At 60.9% G+C, this 22,590-nt stretch overlaps 2 protein-coding genes across 3 annotated transcripts; both read left to right on the forward strand.

Moving 5' to 3' along the window:
* The first annotated feature begins 6,566 nt into the window (after positions 1 to 6,566).
* LY6D (lymphocyte antigen 6 family member D) lies at positions 6,567 to 8,291 on the forward strand. The gene is made up of 3 exons (XM_044247068.1): positions 6,567 to 6,628; positions 7,469 to 7,567; positions 7,782 to 8,291. The coding sequence occupies exons 1-3, from the start codon at positions 6,577 to 6,579 to the stop codon at positions 8,015 to 8,017; spliced, it is 387 nt and encodes a 128-aa protein (XP_044103003.1). The 5' UTR covers positions 6,567 to 6,576; the 3' UTR covers positions 8,018 to 8,291.
* Positions 8,292 to 16,509: 8,218 nt separating this feature from the next.
* LOC122904262 (ly-6/neurotoxin-like protein 1) lies at positions 16,510 to 22,309 on the forward strand. Of its 2 annotated transcripts, none has more exons than XM_044244853.1 (4): positions 16,510 to 16,620; positions 18,107 to 18,265; positions 18,475 to 18,576; positions 18,768 to 22,309. In XM_044244853.1, the coding sequence occupies exons 2-4, from the start codon at positions 18,214 to 18,216 to the stop codon at positions 18,962 to 18,964; spliced, it is 351 nt and encodes a 116-aa protein (XP_044100788.1). In that variant the 5' UTR covers positions 16,510 to 16,620; positions 18,107 to 18,213; the 3' UTR covers positions 18,965 to 22,309. The 2 variants fall into 2 exon arrangements, with proteins under 2 accessions (XP_044100788.1, XP_044100789.1); XM_044244854.1 differs by lacking the exon at positions 16,510 to 16,620 and adding an exon at positions 17,525 to 17,613.
* Positions 22,310 to 22,590: the final 281 nt, after the last annotated feature.

Here is a 22,590-nt window from a genome sequence, read left to right on the forward strand (position 1 = left end):
AACATGCTCCTTGCGGCCCAGAGTGGCTGGCCTGGCGGCTTTGGTCCTGGCTCTGTGTGCCCCGGGGGTCACTGCCGGGGCTGGCCCCGAGGCTGTGCTCCACTCTGGCGGTTCCTGGGCCTCCCCCCAACGTCTCCTGCTCCCCAAGGAGCAGCCCTGCTCTGTCCTTATATAAGATTCCCAGGGTAAGATGATATAAGCCCCTTGATAAGCTCTGTAGGTAATGAGCTCCCTGCCAGGCCCAGCTTAGGACCCACTCCCTGCCCTGAAGAGCCCAGCCCCACACCCAGAGCAGGTTGCAACAGCATGAACCCCCCTAGACCAGGGCCCAGTGCCAAAGCAGGCCCCTGAGGCCACCAGGCTGAGCAGGGAGTGGCTGAGCCGGGCTGCTGCAGATTCCAAACTCAGCAACTGCCGGAGCCCCAGGGGGCAGGGGCTGCATCTCCTCAGCGTCAGGCTGAGTAAGGACGGCACCCAGGCCGCCTGGCCCTGCCGGCTCCTGTGCCTCACCCTGTGCCCTGACAAGCTCCAGGAACCTCGTCTATAAAGTGCAGGGCTGGGAAAAGGCTGCCTACGCCTGGAATGTGGGTCTCACTGCGAGACTGAAGCCCTCCCCCACACGTACTTGGGAGGACAGTAGTCCCCATCCAAGAATGTCACCAGTTATTTCCAAAAAAATCTATTTTTAAAAGTCTGGTTGGGGCACCAGGGGGCTCAGTGAGTTAAGCCTCTGCCTTCGGCTCAGGTCATGATCTCAGGGTCCTGGGGTCGAGCCCCACATCGGGCTCTCTGCTCGGTGGGGAGCCTGCTTCCCCCCTCTCCCTCTGCCTGCCTCTCTGCCTGCTTGTGATCCCTCTTTCGCTGTCAAATAAATAAATAAAATCTTTTTTTTTTCAAAAGAAAGAAAATGATGTTGAAATTTTAAAAGAAAAAAACCTTAAAAAAAAATCTTGTTGTCCTGGTAGTGTTTTAGTGGAACTTAAAAGGGTGGCAGGACCCAACAAGGGGCCATTTGCTATTCTCAAGGGACAAGGGACCAAAGAGAGGGCTCAGGATTGTGCTCTGTGTAAGAGGTACTAGTGGCCAGGGACAGACAGACCAACAGGGCACAAACTCTTACGGGTTAGGATCAATGACGCCTCTCAAAGCCCCCCCCCACCTGATCACACAATCTTAAATAAAAAGAGCGTTTCTGCATGTCGGGTGTCGCAAGACCCAGAGCCGGCCGCCGACCACTCGCACACGTGAGGCTCTGAGAGCCCCCACCTGGGTTCACTCCACAGTCTCTGAGAATTCCTGTGTTCTCTTGTCAAGGACAGGTGTGCATGTACACGAGAAAGGAAGAGAGGACGGGAGAGAGCGACACCATGGAAACGCTCTCCTACAGGACACATGGGTGTATGGATGGATGACGGATGGGTGGATGGAGAGAAGATGGAGGGATGGATGAATGGATGAACAGATGGGTGGATGGATGCGTGTATGTACGGATGGATAGAAGATGGATATATGGACGGATGGGTGGGTATATGGTGGGTATATGGTGGGTATATGGATGGATGAAGGGATATACAGATGGATCCAGGGCTGGCTGGCAGCCTGTGGATGGGCAGATGGAAGAGTGAGTGGACTAGTAACAGATAGATGGTGGGTTACATGGTTTGTTGGTGTTCGCTACCCTGGAACTTATACCCAATGCATTCATGGAGCTCAAGGGTTTAGAGCCACAGGCTCAGGCTACAATAGGAGGGGCACTGAGCAGCGGCACAGCAGAGCGGTGAACCTAGGGATAGAACGTGAACACTCTGTCTTTTTCTAGAACCTTAGAGGGAGCTTTCCTCACATGGAGAGAATAAACTCCCTACAGGATACCTGATTCCCAGGTTCTTCTTTATTTTTTTTTTTTTATTTTTCCAGTGTTCCAAGACTCATTGTTTATGCACCACACCCAGTGCTCCATGCAATCTGTGCCCTCCTTATTATCTCTGCCCCTCCGATTTCCCCCAACACACTTCTCTCCATCTCCCCATGTCCTCCGTGTTATTCCTTATGCTCCACAAGTAAGTGAAATATGATAATTGACTCTCTCTGCTTGACTTATTTCACTCAGCATAATCTCTTCCAGTCTGGTCCATGTTGCTACAAACGTTGGGTATTCGTCCTTTCTGATGGAGGCATCATACTCCATAGTGTATATGGACCACATCTTCCTTATCCATTCGTCCGTTGAAGGGCATCTTGGTTCTTTCCACAGTTTGGCCACCGTGGCCATTGCTGCTATAAACATTGGGGTACAGATGGCCCTTCTTTTCACTCCATCTGTATCTTTGGGGTAAATACCCAGTAGTGTAATTGCAGGGCCATAGGGAAGCTCTATTTTTAATTTCTTGAGGAATCTCCACACTGTTCTCCAAAAGTGGCCGCACCAACTTGCATTCCCACCAACAGTGGAAGAGGGTTCCCCTTTCTCCACATCCTCTCCAACACCTGTTTCCTGTCCTGTTGATTTTGGCCATTCTAACTGGAGTCACGTGGTTTGGATTCATGATTCTCAGGTTCTTTGGGTTCTTCAGCTCTGGGATCCCAGGCTCTACAAGCCCACAGCGCTAAGAGCCTGTGCCCTTGGAACTTCAAGGTCCCCAGGGTTGTTGGGTTCTATGGCTTGTGCCCATGGCCTTCTGCAGGCCTCTTCCTCTACTTCACAAAGGGACACAGCCAGAGAAACTGATAAGCAGGGAGCATGCCAGACCTCTGCTCGTCCTAAGTGCTGGCGCTAGGTGCTGATGTGGGCAGAGATCCCGTGGGGCCTCTCTCAGGGGAGTTGGCTGCCAGACCTGAGAACCGGTGTGTCTGCTCCCTGGGTTTGCACTCCGGCACAGCAGGAAAGGGAGGCCCCGCACTAGTGGCCAGGGTCCCAGGGGATGATCTAGATAGGTGGGGCCATGCCAAGCCCTGGGAAGCAAGTGAGAGAGACCCGTGTCGAGGCCTGTGGCCCTGTGTGTGAGGGCGAGTCTCCCGCACAGGAGGGAGGAGTAGGGAGGCCTGGGCATGGGGTAAGAGCCCCAGGCCAGCCAGGGACTGAATTGGGGGAGGAGGGCAGGCCCGGCTCTGGCTCCCACCGGCTGGCCGGGTGATCCTGGGCAAGGCCCTGCCCTCTCTGCATCATCCGAGGGAGGCCCTGTCGGCGTGTGCGGGTCCGTGAGTGGAGGGACAAGGCAGGCCCCCCCAGGGCAGTGTGACCCTGTATCCCTGCACGGCCTGACTCACTGGGTAGTCACCTCAGCCCTGTGGGGAAGAAGGGATGTGCCAAGCCCGAGGTCCCCCGGCCCAGACCCAGGCCCCTCCGGCCCAGACCCAGGCCCCAACGGCCTGTCCCTGCTCCACTCTTCAGGAGGCCCCAACCCTTGCCCCCCGATCATCCCGCTCACATGGGGCCCACTCGTCTGTGCCCTGTCTCCCCAGCTCATCTGGGGTCCTGCGGGCGGGCCCCGTCTCTCCTGTCTGTCTCTGTTGGGCCCCGAGCGCGTGGTCCACGCGGGTACTGCTCAATGACGAGTGAGTGGCGGCCGGCCAGCCCTCCCCCAGGATGCATCTGGAAACGAAAGAAGCCTTGTCTGCAGGGGGGCGCCTCCAGGGAGGGAACCCAACCTGCCCATCCTAATGCCCACCCTCACCCTAGGCAGGGCCGGGGGACCCCTTTTCAGAAAGTCTGGAGTAGCCACTGTCTGCCCTGAGCCAGGCACTTCTCTCTTTGAGCCACTCGCCCCCTTTGAGGGACCCCAGGGACCCCCAGAGCCCGGTGATCGAGGCCTTGATTCCCCTCTCCCACTCCAAGGCTGAGACCCTGGGGAAAAGGGGGGGGGCGGGGGCGTGAGCAGGAAAGGCACGAGGCAGCAGAGGTCTGGGCTTGTCCTGGCGCCGCGGAGTTCAGGAAGCAGGCAGGGCTGAGGGGTGAGGGCGTGAGCACTCCTGGCCCCTCCAAGACCTCTTCGAGGCCTTGTTTCTGCTGCCAACAATTCCCTGGCGCCATCGGGCCCAGCGACCCAGCGGGCCCGGGGACTGGGTGAGAGGGCTTGCATTCTGGAGAGTGGCGGCTTTCTCCGGAGGACGAGCAAGGACAGGAGGGGAGGCCACATAACCTGGAACTGTCGGGCTGACACCAGCGGGGTCCCCCCAGGACCTTGTCTCCTCACCAGTGGAAGGATGTCGGAAGGGGGCCAACCTAAGGGGCCATGACGGCTCCTCTCTCCCCTGAGATCTGCCTCCAAGATCAGGGCAGCCAGGCCACCACCTCCAGGCAGCCCTCCCTGACTGTACTGTTCCAATGACTCCCCATTCTCCGAGAGCTCCTGCCATGGAAATCGCCCACTTTCTTGCACAAGTAAACTGTGTCTGAGGCTGCCGATGACGGTCCTGCTGGGAAGCCCCTGGACAGGCAGCTCTCATCTTAGTGGGCAGCCCATGCCCTCACTGGCAGCCCTGTCAGAGACGACGGCTGTCTTCCCATGGATCCCCCTCTTTTCTGGCAGGTGTCTGTCCCTGCCTGACGGGCACATGGCCAGTGAAGCCTCAGGTGCCTCCAGCCCCAGTGAGGGGAACCTGCCGCCCGGCAGCCTCGTGCTCAAACTTCCACTCCTGGTCTGGACCCCTAGCTCTACCAGGCCCTACAGGAAACCCAATCCCCCAAACCCGTTGTTCTAGTAGCTTCTATGCCCCTTGGCCTCAGTGAGTCATCCCTCCCCACCTGTCATTCCCACCCCACCCCCCATGCCAGTCACCACCCTGTCACTGAGCCCCACATCCTGCTTCCTGAGGCCTCCTGCCATTGGTCCATGACGGGCTGTGCCTGATGAATTCCAGGCCTCAGAGCCTGGGGTGATCTCCTCTCTCTGGCTGAGTGCACAGTTCCCCCATATTACCTGCCTCGTCAAAAGAGGCCCCAGCTACCCTGCATAAGGCCCAGGGAGCCTGGGACCAGCCCGGGGACAGGCTCAGACTGCTGGTGTGGGCCTGCCCCGGGGGCTCTTGCCGGCATCCCTCCCTGTGCGGCCGGGTCCTGGAAGGAAACGCTCTGCCGGCCTTGCGCCTCTGGCCAGGTCCCACCAGGGCCAGCCACATCTTTAGGGAGGGCGGCCCAGAGGGTCAGGCAGCACGTTCCCGGCCCATTGGCACCACGAGGCAGCCGGCCTCGCCCAGGTGGGGCCCCGCTCAGGAGCTGGCTTGTCCAGGGCACGCAGGAAGAAGGGCCAGGGGCTCCCAGATCTCCCCGGCCTGAGCCCACAGTGCTCCCAAGATCTGTAGGCCGGCTCTGCCCCTGCCCTCCCTCCAGCCCAGGGCCGCCTTCCCTGCCGCAGGCCCTGCCCCTCCAGTACTTGCAGGGATGGGGCTGGTGCAGGCCCAGGGCCAAGTTCTGTGCTCTGGCCTGACTCCCCGTCACAGTCAGCGTGGCCTGCCAGGACAGGGTCAGGGGAGGCCTCCACAGGGGACCCCCCACAACCCAACCCAGCAGGGTCTGCCAGGCACAGCCGAGTGGCGGGAGGGGCCGTGGCCAGCCAGCAGACAGGGAAAGCTTCAGGGAAGGGAGGACAGTGCCTGCGCGTAGGGGCGGGGTCTTCCCTCCCCACGAGCGCTCTGAGACGGCGACGTTGGGGGGATCTACCCAGAGCCCTGCGCCCCTGACCTAGAAGAGCTCACTGCCCTTGGGGACCAGAGCAGGAGATGGAGAGGCCTGGTCCCAAGGCCGGATAAAGGCTGCTGGTCCTCCACTGTGTCCGGAGCAAGTGCAGGGTACTGGAGGGGCGGCGTCCAAGGCAGGGCCGCTGCAGACTCAGGGGCCCTTGGGGTCTCTGGGTCAGTGAACCCTTGAGTCTCTGCCTCCACCCCCACCCTTCCCCCATCAGCTCTGCCCCTGCCCCTCCCCCTGATGCACCTGGTCCGGGCTCACGTCTCTGCAGGTTCATCCACAGGCTTGCCCAGCTGCCGACCCTGCCCCAGGACGGCTTCCTCCCCTCCTGAGGTCCTGACCTCTCAGCAAGAAGCCTTGCTCGCCTAGGGTTCCTTCTCCCAACACTCCATGGGCCCACCGAGCGGTCCTGAGGCCCAAGCCCAGGAAGCCAGGGCCAGAGCCTACACCTGCCTCGCTTGCCCCCGAGCACAACTCTGGCTCCCCACAGGGCACCTGCCTAGGCTTGTGACTCCGTTGACCTTATCTGAGGGTCAGGGAACAAGGGAGGGAGTAGAAAGTCCGAGACAAAGCAATCTAGGGACGGACGGAGAGTCGGAGAAAGGAGCAGGCAGTGAGCTGCAGAGCCTGCTGAGGCCTCGTCAGAGCTGGAGATGGGGGACGGCAGACCCCTGCTCCACGGGGGCAGGCAGCCAAGGGGCAGCGGTCCCTCCAGGTGGCAGGGGCAGGGGCAGCCATGCACGGGGCTGGTGGGTGTGGGCCAGCCAGGGTGGGGCAGCTGGAACGCCGCTGCCTGGCTGGGTCCCCACCTTCACCCCTCCCACCAGCAGGGATCCCGGGATATAAGGCCTCCAGAGAGGAGGGGCCCTCACTGCTCCCAGAGACGGTCCGAGATGAAGACAGCTCTCCTGCTCCTTGCTGTGCTGGCCGTGGCTGCTGGGCCAGGTGGGTGAGGGGCTGGGCGGGGGGGCAGGGGGCAGGCAGCAGGGACCAGCGGGACACACGTGGGAAGCCTGCAGTACCCCCCATTAGGCTCCGGGCATTCTGGGCTTCCGGGATGCCAGACCTGAATTTAAAACAAAATGAACCCAGGTCTTAGCTTAGTGGAATCAGATGTAACGTATCACGGAGTCGGAGACTCTTAGAATCGGCCCCCAGGATCCACACACAGAGAGGGAGAGCGGGGCGGGGAGCTGTCTTAGACGCCCCCACCTCCGAGGACGACCAGCGGCTGGTCATCCAGCCCCTGACTCTGTCCCCAAGGCAACCCGCCTCCCGCAAGCTCAGCGTGGTAGAGCTGAACCGCCCCCGGCCCTGACTTAGCCTCAGGTCCTCATGACCGTGGTGGGGACCACTGGGGACAGGCTCTGGGGCGGGGCCAGCCGTGGTGGGCTGCTCTCTGGAAGTGGCAGAGCTCCGGGACGCTCCCGTGGCGAGGTCCCCAGCCCGCAGCAGCCACCTTGCCACCCGTTCTCTAGACACGCCCGGCACAGGAGCCTCCTCCCACTGTCCCAGCCATGGAGGACCGGCACCTCCTGGCCCCAGGGTGTGTGTGTGTGTGTGTGCAGGATGGGAGCACCAGAGGGGGGCCCTCAGAGGGGCTGGTGGGTCTCAGGCAAGGCTGGCAGAGGGCTGTGGCCAGGCAGCGACCCCAGGCCCCCCGTGTCCTTCCCCCCCAGCCCGTGCTCCAGGCCCCCGTGTCCCTCCCCGCCAGCCCGTGCTCCAGGGCCCCCATGTCCCCCCCCAGCCCATGCTCCAGGCCCCCCCGTGTCCCTCCCCCCCCAGCCCGTGCCCTCCGCTGCCATGTTTGCTCCAGCTCCTCCAACTGCGAGAAACCCCAGACCTGTGCGGCCAGCGCGCGCTACTGCAGAACCAGGACCAAGGGTGAGTGCGGGGAGCGCCGGGCTGCGGCGGGGCTCTGTGCGGGTGCCCCAGGGCTCTCGGGACCATGGCCGGAAGGCTGGCAGGAGGTTGTTGGTGTCGGTGGGTCCTGGGGCCCCAGGGGCGGGGGACTGGGACTTGGGGGCTACAGGGGCCGGCTGCCTGGGCTGGGGGGCCCGAAGCCGCGGTGCAGGCTGACCGTACCACCTGTCCGCAGTGGAGCCCCTGCTGGGGAACCTGGTGGAGAAGGACTGCGTGGAGGCGTGCACGCCCACGCACAGCCTGCCCGGCCAGGTGAGCAGCGGGGCGGCCGCCACCCTGTGCTGTCAGGACGACTTGTGCAACCGGAGCCTGCAGAGCAGCGCGCCCGCCCGCACCCTGCCCCCCGGCGCCGGCCTCGGCCTGGCCCTGGCCCTCGGCCTCCTCGCCCTCCTCGCGGGCCCCAGCCTGTGACCTCCCCACGGCGGGGAACCCCATCCCTTTCCCGGGCCCTTCATGCTCCACAGCCCCTCCCACTGGCCTGCGGGGAGGGGAGCTTGGGAAGCCCCTGGCTGAGCTGGCCTGCCAGGCTCTGGGGCCCCCTCTCCCAGACAGGACCGTGAGGTACGTCCCCGAGCGGCAGGAAGGCAGGGGACAGAAGGCATCTGGACCCCTTCTGACTGGACACTCATTCTGTTCGGGTTCTGTTTATTTTTCTATTTGCAGAGGAATAAATGCCTGAAAATCAGCATAGCTGTGTCTGTGCTATCCGGGGGCTGCAGGGGGTGGGGAGGGGGCCATCCGGGCACACAGGCCCCCAGCTCCTGGGGCTCGTCACCCAGGCCCAGTCTTGGCATCGTGTGCGAGGTCTGAAATGCCACCATCACGCCTCGTCTTCAGAGGCCTACGTCTTCAGACGTAACTCTCCCCAGGCGCCCTCTGCCAGCCCCAGAAGGGGGAATGCTCGGGGTGGGGGGTGGGGGGAGGCTGAGCAGGAGCGCAGGGCAGAAGGCTCGAGTGCTCTTTCTGGCACCCAGCCCAAGTGCTCAGACACACACACACACACACACACACACACACCCCAAATCCACCCTGGAGAGGTTGGCCAAGGGGGCTGCTGAGCTCACCGGGGATCGGGATCAACCCAAGGCAGGTAAACTTACCCTGGCCCAGCTGCGTGGCTTCAGGGCCCCACTGCCTGGGTTAGGGGCTTGCTGTCTGGATCCGGACAATTTGAACCATTGCATCTGGGAGTTCCCAGAACCCGGCAGGTGTCCAAGCCAGCAGCCTCCCTGCTCCTCGGGGGACCAGAGGCTTCTGGGGGCTTCCCCACCCCTTGGACAGTCACCACGCTCTCAGGCCTCACTGTGGGTCAGACAGAGGCCCAAGTCCAGTGCCGGCAAGGGGGAGTCCTGGCTGCTGGGGGCCCCAGCAGGGTGCAGGGCAGGGAGATGGCAGAGCTGTGGGGCCCCCAGGAGCAGGAGAAGCAGCGCCACGCGGCCTGAGCCGCGGGGCCTGGTGCAGTCTCCGCCGACCGCGCCTGTGCTGCCGTCCCAGGAGCCTCGCAAGGGCGCCACCGTCTGACGCACCCGTGTCCCTGTGTGGCCCATGCGCGGAGGCTGTCCCAGCCCCACCCCCATCCCCATCTCCCCACAGCTCTTTCCTCACCATCTGACCCACGGTGCTGTTTCATCAAGGTGCCCTCGGGGTACAGCGCGCAGTGCCCTCAAGTGTGCACGGCGATGAGCTTGGACACGTCGTGTGCATGAGGTCGTCACTACCATAAGACAATGAGCACAGCCATTCCCCCCAAAGCCGCCCGCACCCCTGCCCATGCCCCCTCCATCCTTCCCTGCGCACCCCACCCAGGGCAACCCCGGGTCTGCTCTGTTCCTGGCCGTGTTCTTCGCGGCCGCTCAGACGGAGACCCCCACACTGCACAGCAGACCACGTTGTCCAGAACTCGGTAAAACGGAGCTGACGGGGTTCAGAGACGCAGCCCTGCTCTGGGGCGTCCCGGTCTCCGCTCCTGGCCCTGCCGGAGCTCGGCTTTGCGGCCACCGTGCGACCCGGCCGCCGTGGGCCGTGGCCCGACCCTCCGTGCATCTGCCGGCCGGCAGCTGGCGTGTCCCGGGGCCCGAGCGCTCAGAGTGACGCTGCTGTGGACACCCACATGCAGGTCTTCGTGGGGACAGGCTTCCTCTCACTTGGGTAAAGTCCAGGAGGGGGTGCAGGGGGCAGAGGACAGAGGGATGCTTCCGGGTTGCGCGACCACCAAACTGTTCTCCAAAGGGGTTGTTCTCCCCATGTTTTTTCTGGCAGGGGAAGAAGGTTCCGGTCACTGCACATCCATGCCTTGCTGTGGTCAGTCTTCGACCGTCCTGATTCGGGGGCTGTGGGATCTCCCTGCAGGTCCCGTTTGCACACCTCTCCTCGATCGACCGAGCATGTCGTGTGTGTTTGCGTCTGGGTACCTTCTCTGATAAATTGTTCGACTCCTTTTACTCCCTTGTCTCTTTTGGGTCATTTGGCTGATGATTATGTGTAAAAGCCATTCACCCATTGTAGACACAACCCCTCGGACACAACAACTTGCAAATATGTTCTCCCGACCCGGCTGGTCTTGTCATTTTTATAACATTGTTCTGTGAAGAGTACAAGTTCCGTTTTGATCAAGCCCCATTTATGGGTTTCTTCTCTTAGGTCTGTGTTTTTAAAGAAGTGTCTGCCATACCCGAGGTGACTAAGATTTCCAGTGGTTTCGCTCTTAGGTAAGGCCTGTGACCCACTGCGAGCCCACGGATGGGACACACAGACAGACGTCAAGTTTGCTCGCGTCTGACCTCGCTGGTGGCAACGCTCATCCTCCCTCCGTTGACATGACTTAGTACCTTTGTCAAAAGTCAGCCGACCATACACATGGGGTCTGTCCTAGGCACTAGCTCTGTCCACTGGGTCTGTACGTCTGTCCTGACCCCTACCATACTACCGTGAATATCTTAAGACTTAAAATCAAGACTTTACCTTCTTTCTCAAAACGGTTTTAGCTATTTCAGATCCTTTGCATTTCCATACAGATTTCTGAGTTAGTCTGCTCATTTCTTCAAGAAAAATGCCCTTGGGCTTTGGGCTGGGAATGGGCCGAATCCACAGAGGGTCTCAGGGAGAAGTTAGGTCTCGTTGCGAAGTCTGACTGCAAGTGTGAGTGTCACAGAGCGTGACGAGCCTCTCCATCTGGTGAAGCCCTTGGAAATGTATGTCTGCACCGTGGCGTGGCTTTCAACGGGAGCGGGTCTTCCCATCCTTCGTCAGTGTCGTCCCTAGATACTGCATGGGACGCTCTTCATAATCCTTTTTTTTTTCAGATTTTATTTATTTATTTACCAGAGAGCAAGCGAGCGAGAGAGAGACAGAGAGAGAGAGAGAGAGAGTACAAGCAGGGTGAGGGGTGGGGGAGGCGGAGGCAGACGGAGAAGCAGGCTCCTTGCTGAGCAGGGATCCCAATGTGGGACTCGATTCCTGGACCCCGGGATCATGACCTGAGCCAAAGACAGACTGAGCCACCCAGGCGCCCCTGGGATGCTATTTATAAAGCATCTTTTCAATTTCCAGTGATCAGTTTTTGGTTGTAGGAATTCGGACATACAGTCAGTGTCTGCTGCTGACCTTCGACCACACAACCTTGCTAATGCAACATAAGTCTAGGACAGCTTTCTTGAGTTGGCTTTTTTTTTTTTTTTTTTGAAAATTCCCCCAAATTTTCTATGTGAACAGTGCTGTCATCCGAAAGCCGGGGGCGGTTTCACTTCCCTTCCGATCTTTGTGTCGTCTATGTCTCTGTCCTGCCCCGCTGCTTGGCCAGGCTTGCCACACGCGGCTGCGCATGCGCCGTCGGAGGCCCGTGTCCCGTCCTTCCAGACCAGACGGAGGAGCCGCAGGGCTTCTGCAGGAGCCTTCATCGGGCTAAAACAGCTCCCCCTGTTCCTGGTTTGCGGAGACCTTGGTTGCTTGGTGGGTGGGTGGGTTGGTTTAATCAGAAACGGATGTGAGATTTTGTGAAACATTTTCCCCAAATCTATGCAGACGGTCGTCTTGTGGACACGGCGAGTCACACTCGGTCTTCGATGTCAAAGCCGCCTTGGGCCTAATCACGTTACATTTCTTTTTCTCTATTTTCAGATACGTTTACTATGCTTTCGTTCCTAACTTCTACAGCTAAGTCCGGGAGGGGCGCAGGCCCACTGTGGTGCCCAGCAATGTCTGAGTCTGGTTCTGGGTCTCAGAGGGGTGGTGGCCTGCCAGCCCTTCCAGACTTTTCTTCCAAAGACAGAGGGGTATTCCATTGTGCGTTTCCTGGCCCGAGAACGAAGCCGGCCTGTATACGTGTAGGGCCTGGCCCAATTCTCTCACCTGTAGGACGTACCAGTGTGATGTTGTCACAACCTGTCCCCATGTCCCCTTTCTCATCCCTGCTGTGCGTTGGTCTCATCTCATCTCTGTTTGATCCGTCTACACAGAGGTTCAAGAATCATACCGATGTTCTCCAAGAGTCAGCTTTCGGTTTGGCCGATTTCGTTGTTGTTTTTCTTCTGCTTTTTCACAGATTTTTCTCTTTTTTGGCTCTTATTTGTATTATTCCTTTTATCTTGCTTCCTTGGGCTTTGCTATGCTCTTGTTCTAGTCTCACTGTGTTGAGAGCTTTCTGGTTTTCTACCATGAGCTGTAAGGATGCTCCCCGTCCCAACACTGCTTCCATGATGCCCACGGACCTCCCTGGGTTGCGTTCACTTTCCGTGGCCTGGAAATTCTTTCTTATTTCCTGGCAAACTTCTCCTCTGGCCTGGCAGTTACCTAGAACGCGGGGCTCAGTGTCGAAATACCTGGGCGCTCCCACATATACTTGTCTGTTGCTTGTTTCTGATTCCAAGCTGTCCGAGGAAACCCCTCATCCGATTCCAGTCCCTGTGAGTGTACCGGGATTTGTCCTATGGCCCCAGAGCACAGGCTGTCCCGGGAAATGCTCTGTCCCCAGCCAGCCCGGCACAGGGCTCCCTGGCCACGCAGCGGGCGACTGTGCTGCTCAGGTCCTCTCTGCCCTCCCTGGGTTGGTGCATTTCTGCTCTCGGATCCTGAAGGTGGAGGAAGGAGGAATCACACTCGGACTGTGCGTGTGATTTTCTTCTTCTCTCCTCCGTTCTGCCAGGCCCCTGCGCTGGTGTGTTCCAAAGCGCCGCTGTCAGGTACAGAAACATTTAGGGTCGTTCTGTGCCTTTCTAAGCCGAATCCCTTCACACTTACACAGTGTCCCCGGTCCTCGCTGGCTGAATCCTCGGCTCCAGCCGCACTTTGTCTGCTGGGACTGCGCCCACCCGTGCTTTCCCGGCCGCCGTGTTGACGTGGATCTCTGTCCTGCGCGCTCAGCGGGAACGGAGGGCACCTGAGGACAGCACCGCGAGGCTCTGTCCCTGCTTCTCTCCAGGCGTCCAGGCCGCCGAGCGGGGTTTCGGGTGCAGAGTCCGTTCTCCGGCCCTTGTCTTCTCCTTGGCGCCCGAGCTGCCCCCCCTCAGCCTTCTCTATGACTCGCAGATTAATTTTTTCTGATTCCGTTGAATCCCCTTTGCTGCGTTCTCCGGCGGAGCTCTCCGATTCCGCTTTCCGTTCCTCCTCTGCCTGCGCGCTTGCTCTGGCATTCGTCCGTCTTCAGTGGAAGCCGTCGGGCTCCAGAGCGCACACGGCGCTGCGCTTCCCTTCTGTCCGCACCGCGTGGCCGCGACCCCCGCGCGACACCTGCACATGCCGAGCAGCTCCTCACGGAGCCGAACCGTCTGCTCCAAGCGGCCACTTACCTCCGAATTCCAAAGTAAGAAAAAAAGGCTGGGGGGGGGGGCGGCCCACGACCCCTCCACGCCCCCTCCACGCCCCCTCCACGCCCCCTCCGCGCCCCTCCGCGCCCCTCCCGCCCCCTCCACGCCCCCTCCGCGCCCCTCCGCGCCCCCTCCACGCCCCCCACCCCCTCCACGCCCCTCCACGCTGCCCTGGGGGAGGGCTTCGCCGGCACTGCCCCCTGCGCTTTCAGACTCCACCGCTGGGTTCCGCGGTTCCTGACATTCCCTCTGTCTCTGCCACTAGTTCACCGGGCAGCTGTGTCCCCGCGCTCTCTGGAGCGGTCCCCGGGGTTCCCTCACTGTCGCTGCTTCTCCACACCTGCCTCCAGACGTGCTCTGGCCTGGTTTTCTTCATATTTCTTGTACTTTGTATTCATTGAGTTTCTAGGTTCCATGGATTTATAGTTCTCAACAAGTTCGGGAAAATGTGGCCATTTCTTGGAAGCATTTTTTCTCTTCCTCGCCTCTCCTTCTGGGACTCCGGTGACGCACATGGGAGCCACTGGAAGCTGCGGCCAGGCTGTCCCTGCTCATTGTTTCCTGGCAGCCTCTGCCTGGTGCTTTACCCTCAAGCCTCTGATCTTGACCCGCAGACTCCAGTGGACCGTTAATTAACCCCCAGCACGTTTTTCATCACAGACCCATTTTTTATCTTTAGAAATTCAGTTTGTACTTTTTTATTTCCCACAGCTCCCCGACACAGTCATGCTCCCCTCTGTCTGCTTGAGTATGGGAAATATGGTGTCTGATTGTTGTTTTTTTTTTTTAAAAAGATTTTATTTATTTGACAGAGAGAGACACAGGGAAGGAACACAAATAGTGGGAGAGGGAGAAGCAGGCTCACCGATGAGCACAGAGCCCTACGTGGGGCTTCATCCTGGGACCCCAGGGATCATGACCCGAGCCAAAGGCAGACACTTAACAACTATGGTGTCTGTTTTAATGTGCATGCTCAATAACACTACTGGCTGTGTCATTTGTGGGTCTGTTTCTAATGATTTTTTTCTCCCCACCTTGGGTCTCATTTTTCCTGCTTCTTCCCATGCCTGATGGTGTTTTCCCTCAGATGCCAGGCACTTAATTAGATGTGACATTGTGGAATGCTGGCTTATTTTCTCTTTCGAGCTTTGTCTTAGGATGCAATGAAGTTACTTGGAGACGACTGGACCCTTTCAAGGCTTTGTTAGGTGGGACCAGACGTGATCTGTGATCCAGGCGAGTAGTTTCACGATTAAGACTATTTCCTTCTGAGCACTCCGCCTGGTGACCCCATATTTTAAGGTTTCTGGTCCCAGCTCACACAGGTGAACCCCCAGCCCCGTGTGACTCTGGGGACTGTTTTGCTGCCCCTTGTCAACAGCCCCCTCTGCTCACCTCCTCTCTCTTGAGCAGCCCTCCTCAACCTGAGCTCTGCCCTGTGAATCCCAGCTGCCCTGGCACTTGTCTCCTCCCTCAGGGAGAGCACGCAGGCTCTGTTCGGTCCCCCCGAGGTAAAGCCTGCAGTCCCTTCTGCGAAGTCCTTCCTCCAGAGTCCCGGACTCTGCTGGCCTGTCATGCAATGTCCAAAAAACGCTGCTTCATTTCTTCTCCCTTTTTTGGTTGCTTAAGGCAAGGCGATAAACCCAGTTCTCATTAATGCGCAGAGCCTGGTGCTGAAGCCGGTGGTGTGCTCTGGTTTTGACCCATGTGTTTATTCTCTGCCCTGTTAGAGTGTGAGCTTCATGAGGATGAGATATTTGGGGTATGTGGGACGGACATCTCAGTGACCACTGGCAAACAGGGTGACCAACCATTCCAGTCTGCCCACAGAGATTGCCTCCATGGGTCTGGAGGCTCAGTGCCTAGGGCCCCCCCAAACAATTCACCTCCTTTCAAGACAAAACAAAACAAAAAAAAACACACACACACACAAAAACCCACACACACAAAAAACCCTTATATGTAGTCAAATGGAATGTTGTGTTTTTGCATCAGAAAAAAAAAATGAAAAATTTAGGGCCCATGAAAATCTTAAATTTCACCTAAATCAGAACAAAAGCTAAATGTTGAAGTGAAGTTATGTAAGTAAAAACCAGTTATTTAATATTGATACTATGGTTGGAGGGGGGCCCTGAAGTAATAGGATTCAAGTTCGAGTCTTGCCGTTACGCTTTGCTAGACGGGACCAGGCACCGTTGCGGGGACTGAAGCCCGGAAATGCTCGGTAAAATGCAGAAGTCACTCAGCAGCTAAGGCAGGGCCAGTTAGGGACCCAGGCAGGCTGAACAGGGAGCCGGGTCCAGGGGTCACTGCGCCCTGGGACAGCTCCATGCAGCACCTCAGCTGAACTGTGCTCGAGGACTAGGGCCTGGTGGTGGCATGGAGGAGGGTCAAAATGCACCTGGCAGCAGCAGCAGGAGACTGGGAGAGCCCAAGCTTCAGCGGAGTCGCTGCGGCCAGACCCCGTGGAGGTAGCTCCTGCAGGGCGCACGTGCATCTGAGGATCGCGTGGGTATCCCTGTCCGGCCGCACTCCGCGGTGCGGAAGCTGCGGACGCCGGGGCTGAGGTTCGAATCCCGATGGGCGGCGGGCGAGCTGAAGCGAGATGGGAGGGGCGTTGGGGTGGAGCCTGGGCCGACCTGGGGCGGGGGCGGAGACAGCGGAGCCGGCGCGGGGCTGAGACGGGGCGGAGCTGGGGCGTGACCGAGAAGAAACGGAGCCGGGGGCGGAGCTGGGACGAGGCGGGGGAGTGGGCAGAGCTGGGGGAGTGGCCAAAATGAACGCGAGTCGGGGGCGGAGCCGGGGCGAGGATTGGGCCGAGTTGGGAAGGAGGTGGAGCCGGAGCAGGACCGAGACTGGGCAAGGGGCGGGGCCGAGGCTAAATAGTGCCAGGGACGGAGCTGGAGAGGGGGCGGGGCAGGGGCGGGGCTGAGACTGACTGGAGCCCGCGGGGGGGGGGGGGGGCGGAGACTGGGAAGAGCTGGGGAGGGGTGGGCCCGGGGCGGGCCGGGGCCGGGCGGGGCGGGCCCAAAGCCGGCCGGGGGCGGGCCGGGGCGGGGCCTGCGGCGGAGAGCTCGCGCGCGGCGGGTGGCTTCCAGCCGCACAGGCCGCCGAGGGGCACTGCCGCGTGGTCATCGCAGGGCGCTCGGACCATCCTGCTGTCAGACCGGGGGCTCGGCGAGCGGCCGCGGGGGAGTCCCGGGCTCAGCGGAGGTACGGTGTGCTGAAGGTGACAGTTGAGGTCACCCGAAACCTTCCCCCTCTGCTGCGGACCGCAATCTTCGGGGCGGAGCTCTCCGGGAGGGGCGGGAGGCGCTGGAGCCGCTGCTCGGCCTCGCTCAGGCCTCGGGCGCCCTGAAGTCGGCTCTTGGGAAACGGGGCCTGAAGAAGTGCGGGTTTGACGTGCTGGGGAGGGCGGAGTCTAATTTAGTCCGCTGGGGTGGGGACGCGCACCCCCACCAGCCCCGAATGTCCCCGCAGGGCGGAGGGGACTCGTAGTCCAAATTCCGCACCCCACCCCCGCCCCGCCTCTCACCGGAGACTGGATGTCTGCATCCCAGACACCGAAGGGGAACTGGGAAGTTATTCTCCTGCTGTTCGCCCAGTGCCCCTCCGCCTGGTCCGAGCTCAGCACTGCGCGGAGCTGCGGCTGCGGCCAGGGACGCAGACCGGGAAGGCCCAAGTAGGGCGGGGCTCTGGAGGTCTTCATGCGAGCGCGGCCCCCGCCTGGGCCCTGAAAGGAGCGGAAGTGGGGACCCACTCAGGGATACCCCAGTGACATGATTTTGGAATATAGAGGAGGTTTGGTGGAGTGGGGTCTGGAGCCGATGCCAAGAGAGAATTCTTGAGAGGTCTTTGGTGCAAATTGGTGGTTTTATTAAAGCCCAGGGATGGGACCTGCGGGCAGAAAGAGCTGCACTGGGGTCCTGAGGAGCAAATGACTATGTACCATGGGGTTGGGGGAGGTATGGAGAAAGGGAGTTTTTCAAAGATTTTATTTTTTATTTATTTGAGAGAGAGAGACAGTGAGAGAGAGAATGAGCGAGGAGAAGGTCAGAGAGCGAAGCAGACTCCCCATGGAGCTGGGAGCCTGATGTGGGACTCGATCCCGGGACTCCAGGATCACACCCGAAAGGGAGTTTTTCAAAAGAACTTTTATATGCTCAAGAGGACCTGCAGGGTACTGGAGGCCTCGCCATTGTCCAGGTTATTTCCCCGTAGCAAAGCACAGTAACATTAAGACAGTTGGGAGCTTCCGGGAAGAACATCACATGTCCCCCCAGGAGTGGGCGGCAGTGGGGGTGGAGGGGGGTTTGTAGGGTGTCACCTTCTGCTTCTTCAGCTAGCCTTCTGCTCCCTCATCACCAGGAGCAAGGGGGCGGGGAGCCGTGAGGACAGACCCAGCCCTGGGGCCCAGTCCTGCACTCAGGGCCCTAGGTGATGGGGCGGGGGGCAGCGTGTCAGGCTCCCACGGGGCCCTGCATGGACCGCCCCCCGAGAGTCTGCGCCACAGGTCTCCTGTCTTGCAGATGCCTGCCTCTCCCCTTGGAATGTCCCCCACCCTGGTCCCTTCTCATCTCTTTTCATGTTCCTTTCTTCAGGAAGCCTGACACTCTGGGTAGGGTGGCCCTTCTGCGCAGGTCCCCAGGGGTCCCTCAGCCCTCCTGGTGACCACCTGTCTTTGTCTCCCTCTGTGCAGCGCTGCAGTGCTTTGAGGCAACCAGGAGCTCGCGGATGGCAGGGGTCGTCTGACCCCCTGTGCCCTGCCCAGCCCACCACTCCCACTCTGTCCTCTCACCTCTAGCCATGGCGGCCCTCCTCACCCTGTTCCTGGCAGCCCTGGTGGGCCTCCCTCTAGGTAAGACAGTTGAAGAACAGAGCGAGGCACAGACCCCTGTTCAGGGGGTGGGGGGAGAACAGGTGGGCCAGAAATGGGGAGGGAGGCCAGAAGGCCTAACCATCTCCGTCCAGCTGTTCTGCCCTGAGGAAGGTGACAGGGCCTGGGGTCTGACGGGCTGGAGGAGGGGCCTCTCCAATCCAGCTCCCACCCCATGCCCTGACCCCCAGCCCAGGCTCTGGACTGCCACGTGTGTGCCTACAATGGAGAGAACTGCTTCAACCCCATGCGTTGCCCAGCCATGGTCTCCTACTGCATGACCACGCGCACTTGTGAGTCCGCGGGCGCCCCCTGCTGCCCTTCCTGGGGAGGGGGGTGTGAGGGCTGTCCTCCCCTGCCCCGGGCAGTGTGGGACCCAGAGGAGGGAGGCTCCCTGCTGCCCTCGGATTCTGGGAGCACCTGGCTGGGGGAGACCCGGCCAGGGTGGACCAACCCTGGCCCCTCGCCTGCCTCCCCTCTGCAGACTACACCCCGACCAGGATGAAGGTCAGCAAGTCCTGCGTGCCCAGCTGCTTTGAGACCGTGTATGACGGTTACTCCAAACATGCCTCCACCACCGCCTGCTGCCAGTATGACCTCTGTAACAGCGCTGGCCTCGCCGTGCCCGGGATCCTGGCCCTGGCGCCCATTCTCCTGGCTACCCTCTGGGGTCTGCTCTAAACCCCGCCCCCCAGGACCCACTCCAGGACAAAGTCCTGAGAGGTTCAGCCTTTCCCTTTCACCCTGCACACCCCACCCACCAGCTGCACCCCACCCCCACCCCCACCCAGCTACCCCCAGCACTGCCTGCTAGAGGGACTCCCTCGCCTGCCTGCCACCCTGGGCCTCGCTGGGCCTCGCTGGGCCTCGCTCCCAGACCACGACCTTCTGTTCTTGAAAGGTCGATGTGGGCCCAGCCCTGCCAGAGGAGCCTGGCGAAGTGTGCTGCTTAGCTGGGGTCCTCTGCTGGCTGAGGAACACTGATTTGAAGGGAGATGTGGCCCGCCTTCCTGGCAGCTCTGGGAGCCAGGCTCCACCCCAGTCCACCCAGGAAGTGTGGGGAGCTGTGGGGGGAAAGTGGGTACCCAGGATGGGTGAGGGGCCATCCTGGGAAGAAGGGCTTTGTGGGGCACCAGGAGGGCTGTCTTTGTGCCTCTGACTTATGCCGGGAGCTGCCCCCCGGGAGCTGTAGCTTAGAGGCCTGAGGGAGGCAGGCCTTTGTCCCCATCTGCTGTCCCAGGTAGAAGTGCCAGGAACATCCTGGCAGGCCTTGGCTGGGGGTTGGGGGTGGACTCAACCTAAAGAGAACCCTGAGCACCTCCCCCGCCCCCAGAACCTGGTAAGGGAGTCTTCCCTTTTTGACTCTCCCCCTTCCCCACCCTGGCCTGAGGCTGGCAGGCACTTGTGGGGGGGGCAGGCGGGCAGCTGTATTTGGTGAAGCCCAGAGCTGACACCAGGACTATTTTCGGCAGGGAGGGAAGCAAGCTGGGAGGGGCGGGGGTGGCCTCTGACTGCCTGAGCCGGGAGAGAGAGGGCCACCCGGGGCTGAAGAGCTCCCTCCTTGATGGGAAGAGTGGCATGCTGGTGCCCCCAAGCCGGCGGGGCATTGGGACCCTCAAGAGCCCAAGAATTGGCATGATTTAAAGGGTGCCCAGCCTAGGTGAACCCCATCCCTGTCCTGGTTTGGGAAACAAGAGTCCGCCCAGCATGGACCGTGCTGGGTAAGGGTGGCCTGGGAAACGCGTCTTCCTGCCAGTGGGGCCTGGCTGCGCACATGTCCTCATGCCCCAGGGCACACAGGGCTTGAGGCCTTACCTGACCAGTGTCCCCAGCTCCGGTGTCCGTAGAGGAGCCTAGGAGCCCCTTCAAGCTGTCTGTGCCTAACTTGGCAGGACGGTGGCAAATGCTTCTATGGTGGGATTGTCCCTGGGACTCAGGAGCCCGTGGCCTGAGAGCTTGGCTCTCATGGGGGGGGGGGGGAGCTGGACAGTGTGCCCGGAGAGTTTCACCCAGGCCCTTCTGGAACTCGAGGGACTGAGAGACCCTCGGGCGGGGTCCTCAGGCTTGACTGGCTGCCTGGACCTCCCAGAACGTCCGGGAAGATGGGCCTCATCCTGGGCCGGAAGGCGCTGCTGCGCTCGAGGTCCGCCTGGTCTCCAGCTCAGTCCCCACGGAGACCTGGGCGGCTCTGTCCTCCGCAGCCCAGCCCGGTGTGAGCGCTCCCTGGGGGAGGCTGTGAGCAAGCCAGACCCTAGCCGCGGTTCCCAAAGGTCCAGCAGGAGCCCCCCGGAGTGATCAGCCTCGGGGAAGTGACCCAGCTCGCCCACAGAGCTGGCTGGAAGGCCGGCCCAGGCCTCTGACTGCAGAAGCCTGCGAGGAGGAAGGGTGGACGTGAGCCCGCAGCCCCAGCCGCCCTTGGCCTCCTGACTCAGTGGGAGAGGCTTGGAAGCAGTTGTTAGCTTGTGTAAGACTTGTCCCAGGTCAGCGGCGTCCTAGGCCACAGCTGGGAGGAGCGCAGGGTCAGTCCCCCCTCCCCCCAGTGGGTGATGATCTTAGAGACCTGCCTGGCCACCTTGGGGTTCTGGGGTCCCTGAGAGCGGGGAGCCGGGCTTGCCGCAGTATGGGGGTGCTTATACCTGCCTTCTGTCCCCATCTGCCCATCCTCCACGTGACCCCATCCAAGGCCAAGATCCAGAACATTGCACCCGGCCTGGAGGACCATGCCACACCCCTCCCCCACGCTCCCACAGCCCCCTGGCTGGCTGGGCTGTCCCCAGACCCCAGCACGGAGCCCTTGGCAGGCCCTCAGCTGATACGGGACCCGGACCGTAGTGGGAAACCTGTGACACAACTCGAAGGGCAGTGCCGGTGGGGACCACACTGACGAGGACGGGAGCTGACCTCTGTCCGGCTTCCCTGTGCCCCGGCCACCCGCACACCATGACCACCCTGCGAGGAGCGAGCCGTTCTCACGGCCCCTTCACAGGCGAGGCACAAATCGGGACGGGGTGCCTGGCCACCACACCCCTGCCCCGCTGAGCAGTCTTCTCCCGCCGGCTAGGAGGCTGCACCCCCGAGCCTGGGGTGGGGAAACCAAGGAGGGGTTTTATAAACTGAAAACAAACTGCGCCCGGGAAATACAAGAGCTTAGGGTCAGGAGAGCTCTAGAAGGAGAAGAGTGGAACGAGAGACTTGAGAAGCCACGAGGCCCCCAGGCAGGTGTCCAGCCCTGTGTCTGTGTCCCGGTCTGGCTGGGGTTGCCAGGCTGCCCGCAGGCAGTGGGCATGTCCTCTGTGGGGAGGGTCCCTCCAACAGAAGCGAGTACCCCCTGGACGGGAATAGAGGTGCTCCTCGAAGCTCCCTGTGGCGTCTCAAGTCTGGAAGCAGCCCAGTCTCGGTGCCGCCTGCCATGGGTCCCCTCGGGGCACAGCTGAGCGGCCGGAACTGTGGGCGCTGACCTTGGGGGTACTCTCCAAAGCGCCCGCCCCACTGCTGGGAGGGGAGGGGGGCATCCACCACCCCACCTCCCTCTGCGGCGGCTGATTTGTTAAACACCCATCTTCCCGCTGAAAAGGGTACAAAGAAATGGGGAGCCTCCCTCTTTCTTCTACCCCCTCCAGTGAGATTTGTTGGGTCCTACAACTCGGGGTGCCTGGAGGTCCTCACCCACGTCTCTGAGCCTCCGCTGTCTCATTGGTAAAATGGGAATGGTCGGTCCCCCCAAGCCGAGCCTCGGGAGCACGGCCGAGGCTGTGGGTGAACGTGCCCAGCCCCGGGCCCAGCACACAGGAGGCCTCAGACGGACGGATGGACGGGTGGCCCCTCTTCCGTTTGTGCCACGTGCGAGGGCTGGGCCCTTCCAGGGCTGTGCCGCACCCTGGCAGCTAATGCTAAGCCCCGTAGCCCTGACCCTGACCTTGATCGGCATGAGACCCGCCTTCGGGCCAGGGCTCCCTCCTTTGCTCACACCATGCACCTCAGGGGGGCCCCGTCAGTGTCTCGAGTGTGAATAAATGGGTAAATACACACGTCCACCCTTCTCTGTTCTCAGCAGCCGCCACGGCCTGCGCCAGCTCCCCTCCCTGGCCTCGCACGGCTGGTCATGCCGGCTCTGTGGGTCCCAGACTCCAGTTCGCCCTGGCTCATCCTGTCGCCCTTGGAGCCAGGGCTGGCATGGGACAAGGGGACGACCCATGGGAGGGGGGTGGGCACGAGAAGCCGAGGACCCGGGGCTCCAGGGAAAAGTGACAGGCCCACCTACGCACCCGGCCTCCCTCTGAGAGGAGTCCCTAGGGGGGCTGGGGGAG

Source organism: Neovison vison, chromosome 4, assembly GCF_020171115.1.
Source record: "Neovison vison isolate M4711 chromosome 4, ASM_NN_V1, whole genome shotgun sequence".
NCBI classification, from domain to species: Eukaryota; Metazoa; Chordata; class Mammalia; order Carnivora; family Mustelidae; genus Neogale; species Neogale vison.

What these genes read in the sequence shown, in the direction of transcription:
- LOC122904262 (XM_044244853.1), top strand. Translation starts at nt 18,214, where the DNA reads ATGGCGGCCCTCCTCACCCTGTTCCTGGCAGCCCTGGTGGGCCTCCCT. An exon ending in CCTGGTGGGCCTCCCTCTAG is followed by an intron (nt 18,266 to 18,474) that starts GTAAGACAGTTG and finishes CCTGACCCCCAG; the next exon opens with CCCAGGCTCTGGACTGCCAC. An exon ending in CTGCATGACCACGCGCACTT is followed by an intron (nt 18,577 to 18,767) that starts GTGAGTCCGCGG and finishes TCCCCTCTGCAG; the next exon opens with ACTACACCCCGACCAGGATG.
- LY6D (XM_044247068.1), top strand. Translation starts at nt 6,577, where the DNA reads ATGAAGACAGCTCTCCTGCTCCTTGCTGTGCTGGCCGTGGCTGCTGGG. An exon ending in GGCCGTGGCTGCTGGGCCAG is followed by an intron (nt 6,629 to 7,468) that starts GTGGGTGAGGGG and finishes CTCCCCCCCCAG; the next exon opens with CCCGTGCCCTCCGCTGCCAT. An exon ending in CTGCAGAACCAGGACCAAGG is followed by an intron (nt 7,568 to 7,781) that starts GTGAGTGCGGGG and finishes ACCTGTCCGCAG; the next exon opens with TGGAGCCCCTGCTGGGGAAC.